Source organism: Penaeus chinensis, chromosome 31, assembly GCF_019202785.1.
Source record: "Penaeus chinensis breed Huanghai No. 1 chromosome 31, ASM1920278v2, whole genome shotgun sequence".
Classification (NCBI taxonomy): domain Eukaryota; kingdom Metazoa; phylum Arthropoda; class Malacostraca; order Decapoda; family Penaeidae; genus Penaeus; species Penaeus chinensis.
Window position 1 is genome coordinate 26,277,670 of NC_061849.1, and position 5,000 is coordinate 26,282,669.

General features: G+C 34.8%; 1 protein-coding gene across 4 annotated transcripts in view; it reads right to left on the reverse strand.

Moving 5' to 3' along the window:
* LOC125042265 (RNA-binding protein 25-like) overlaps window positions 1-5,000 on the reverse strand; it is a 34,931-nt gene that overhangs the window by 10,101 nt on the left and 19,830 nt on the right. For all 4 annotated transcript variants that reach the window (XM_047637816.1, XM_047637817.1, XM_047637814.1 and 1 more), the window contains exons 6-7: window positions 1,277-1,428; window positions 1,000-1,121 (exon numbers count right to left, since the gene is read on the reverse strand). In XM_047637816.1, coding sequence (XP_047493772.1) covers window positions 1,000-1,121; window positions 1,277-1,428 — 274 coding nt within the window. The remainder of the gene's footprint in view (window positions 1-999; window positions 1,122-1,276; window positions 1,429-5,000) is intronic.

Consider the following 5,000-nt stretch of genomic DNA (forward strand, 5'->3'; position numbering starts at 1 on the left):
CAAAAGAGAGGTGCCGTGAAAATGCCATCAGGGGAAAATCTGAAAGTGGGCCTGGATGAAAGGAACTCGCTGTCATGACCATTTCAGCTTAAGGCAGGGGTGATGGGAATGACTCACCACAAGTATATCAACATGCTCTTGAGAGGTGATTAGATTTATTTGGCATTTAGGAAGAAACTTTCACATTATTTCCATCGATAAACCAGTGTGGAATGTAGTGTCCATGAGCCATGACTGGAAGAGCATAGCTCCATGGAGGATGCTATTTCCGTACTCAGGATCCTATTTCTGCCTGTCATAACCGGTGGCGCAGGTTGTTACAGAAAATTTAATATTACAATTTTTTTTTTTAAATACAAATAACAAAATATTACTTATTATTGTTATTATTGCACTGAGTTATGGACTACCTAAAGAAATGATGTAAAATTTGTGCAAGGAAAACATTCTCTTATCATCTGGATAAAGTAAATCAAATGACAAATAGACATTGGAAAATAGCAAAAAAAATAAGAATGCTTATGCAGAAAAAAAAACACAACATTGCAAAGGAAATGCTGAAAGTCATGTCACCGCACGCAAGTGTTTATGTGCACCCAGCCTACATGCTGAAACCCGGCCGGGTGGTCACTCATGTATGCCTAATGTATTTTGGGCCACATGATGGCAGTTAAGCATCCAAATCCAATAGGATAATTTATCAAATGTACTGAATATGTACTGAACCCTTATCATTTGCCAATGAAAATACACAGATAAGATTCTATTGCACTGAACAAAATTTCACACCATATCTTTTATTTAGTTTACTGTATTAGTAAAGCTATAACCCCTCTGTGGTTGTCTTCTAGTTGCTGTTCAGATTATATTGGTATGATGGAATAAGTCTTTTATTCATATTATGAAATGTGTAGGGAACAGTGAAATTGCAGAAAAAGGGACATGAGGCAAGAGAGGAATAAGAAGAAAAAAGAAAGAAATTCCACAACATGAAAATACCTTCTTGGAGAACGGCTTGACCTCTCATCTCTGTATCCACTTTCTCGAGATCTTCTTTCAAAATTTGCCCGTCTTCCTTCATCAAGCCTTCTTTGACGCTCTTCTCGCTCCTTCATATATTGCTGAAAAAGTTTCCATTGGGTAACACTCTGGGACTTTAATCCAAATGGATGTGGTTGAAAGCATAAACAATGAAGGGTACTGCAAGAGTATATCAGCCTCACACACACATACAGAGTGAGAGATGTAGAGGTCAAAAGGTCACACAAATACTTACTGCTTTCATTTCTGCAAATTCCTTTTCCTTCTCAGCATATCTAATTTCCATTTTTTTGTTCAACCACTCTTTGTACTCTTCATAATCAGGAAGTTCTTCGTGCTTCTTACCATCACTACAAGTTGCTCCCCATACACTAAAAAACAACCTTCCTGAGAATAAAACAAGAATGAAACAAGTAGTGCCTTAAGTTCTTTCCATCTTGGAAATAAAACTTATAATCTTGTCCTTCACAAGAATAATAAAATGAGAGAAATAAAGAGAGACAAAGTGGGGAGAAAGAGGAGAGACAGAGTGGATGAGAGAGAAATGAATAGGAGAGAGAGAGGGATAGAGGACAAGAAAGAAAGAGAGAGAGAATATAAACACACACAGGATACTATTCTACCTGTTAATAAAATTCTTATCTCATATTCTATTTTTCTTCTATCAATGAGGAAGGCAGATATTTTGTGACTGATAATAACCCTTTTTTAAACTGTCACATGCATTACAAGGAGTCCAGATGTACAGCAAACTCTCTAACTCCAGGTTAATAATCTATAAAAATGGTTCTCAACCTTTTTGTCAAAACTCTGCCCCATCCATGACCCCAAAATAATTTCTAGGCTTAGAAAGAAAGAAAGAAAAAGAGAGAAAGAAAGAAAGAAAGAAAGAGAGGAAGAAAGAGAGAGGGAAAGAAAGAAAGAAACAAAGAAAATGAAAGAAAGAGAAAGAAAGAAAAAAAAGAAAAAAAATAGAAAACTAAATCAGAAATCTGTAAACTTTATTATCCAACTGTAATACATTTAGGTATGTCTTCCCTGCAAAATCTTAATATGAGTACTGATAAACACCTGGCATATTGGCTGACAATTGTTTCACCCTGCTGCATCTCGACTCATTGGTTGGGAAGCATTATCTATAGCTTTGACTATCCATGAAAATATCTTGCATTTGTGACAGGTCTTCAATATATTATGAAATCTGGTGATTGGTGAGGCAATGCTATATGCAATTTTTTTTTTCCATGGCCAGGATTCACACCATTCTTACACAGAAATTCTAGTCATGAAAACTATTCTGGTTATATATTTTTTCCAAAAGAAATAAAGTTTCTACTTTTTGAAGGCATAGTAGTATTTGTGAAACTTATGACCAATAGAAAATATTATATGGCTTTTATTATATTAACAATCATGAAAATCTTATGGCAGGAATTTTTATGTGGCTTTAGGGAAATACAAATTATTTCTTGATTTTTTAAGTTCTTCCATAATGTTTTGAGATGTTTAGCAATTGCTCTGAAAGGATATGCATGATGTCCAAGTCTCTGGACAGTACACCCTCATATTATGTGGATGACTAATGCCAATTATGTTTTTTAGCATTGTAGTCAGACTGTAATGCCCAAAGGATACAAATAATTTTAATGCCATGGATCACTACTAATGGAATCAGCATATCTAATCACCAGTCACACAGGAAGGTGTAATGTGAACTGACATTATTCAAACAGCTTCATCAATATTCCTGTCTGAAATGCTTTGCCTAGGAGTATCACACTAAATGCAGTTATCAATTCAGGTACATACCTATGTATGTAATACTCATTATCAGTACAATACATACTTTACAGTATCTACAAACTACTACATTTCAAATAATTGTAGGCTTTAGGGGGTTGACAGTGCAACTTTATAACACATGTCAAGTAGAATTTAGGGTCCCTGTTCCTATTTCATTAAAATGAATACTGTGGTAGATCAACTAAAATCTGTGATGAATGTCTCCTCCCAAAATAAAAATGTTTATAAACATAAAAAAAAGAGCATTTTTCCATTGACTGACAAGTGACAAAACAGCCAAAAAATAGTTCAAATTCAGTGTGCACTAAAGAAACTATTGTGAACATTGATAAAAAAAATCTTCAAAGTGCAAGGGGGAAAAACTATGATTTTTACATACAAGTCCTCGAAACCTGTAATAATCTTCGGCTATAGAAATTATTTGTCTTAAAGGGAATTCCACTTGCTAAATCTAAGCCTGCCTACTGGTCCTGTAGTACGTGTATGGGGAGAAGCACCAATGAGCTGAAGGAGAGTAAAGCGAAGGAAAACAGAAAGTAAGAAAGTAAAAAAAAAAAAAAAAAAAAGTGGGGGGGGAGTGAAAAGGAAGATTATATGAGAAGTGAATTTAATAGACACATTTTACTGAAGAGAGATGAGAAGCTATAACTTGATACATAAAATAAGATAAAAGGTTTTGAGATTAACTGCAGATAGATGGGTAATGAAAACCATTTACTAAAAATCTCTTTTATTGGTAGATGTTACAGATCATGGCTTCACAAGATGAAGATATATCTACATATAAATAAGCCACCAGAGTTTTGGCTACACCTTCTACTTCAAAAAAGTGTAATTCTTTGTAACCTGTTTTCTCCAATAACGGGGGGGGGGGGGGGGGGGGGGGGGGGGTCATTACACTATCCATAGTGTCAAAATCAAAATAACGCTATCATACATTATCATCCTTAACCAGTTGCTGCATGCTTATGTAAGGTCCACTGTATTTATTTCTTTATTTTTTGTGAATTTTGTTGTACATAGATGGCTCTACAAGTTTCATCCACCAAAGTGTCAATTAATAGGCCCTGCATGATCTCAAGTCAATTTTCTTATTCCCTGATTTTTTTTTTCCTGATACTATTAATATAATTTCTATTACCATTACTGACATTATGATCATGATAATCTTATTAAAAAGCTTATAGCAAAAGAGAAAAAGAAGAACAAAAACAAGAAAGAAAGCAAGGGGAAAAAAAAAAAAAAAAAAAAATCAAGGAAAAAGGGTAAAAAGATGAGATAGGTAGTTCTAGTAATTGACTCCTTGGTGACTCACCACTTATGGAGGAGCCATCGATGGCAAACACATTTAATAAACTAAAATCGTAGTGAACACTGCATGCATGTCATGCCATCCTAGCATAATGGGTTCAAAAAATAATTTTTGCCCAGTAATAGGTTGAACCACCTAAGACATCAATAAAAGTGCTAAATAAAACTGATATTATGTTTACATTTAAATTCCGTTTTCCTGCATCAACACATGACGTTTTTGGTAGTTCCTGATTGATTGGAAGTCTAGTAAGGATAGTTGGGAAAAGGAAAGGACTGGAGGAGAAAACAAAATATTTGTATCTATTAGATAATAGAGATGAACATATCTTAGTCACTACTGTAGTCTCTAAATCTTTTCCTTTTTCTGGTCATGACTGTGTTCCCACTGGCATCAGAAGAGCAGAGCTAATCCATTTGCTTGCAAGATAAGTGTAACCTAACTAAATTTTTCTTAAAAAGTTTAATTCCAAGAGAAATGTAGCGGCAGCGAGAGAATAAAAGGATGAATTCCCTATCTTCTTCAAGAAAATCTGTGTCAGGCAAGTGCACTTTCAAGGTACTGCCCAAATGATAATAAAATAATGTATCCTTCTTCTTCAAACAAATTTTAAGCATTTGATTCCCTGGAGTGGGGTGATTTTATGCCACAAAGTCGAGAGGTCTGTTAAAGCCACCCTTTCGATTCATGTACTGACGATATTTGCGTTTCATAATGACGTGCACTGCACCTGCGTTGTTCCCATCCACTTTTTTCCCTAAAAACCAAGAACAAATTGCGTGAGAGTTCAATGAAGGAAATTGTCTATAAACATACCATGTTGAAAGTGCGTATAAATAAATAT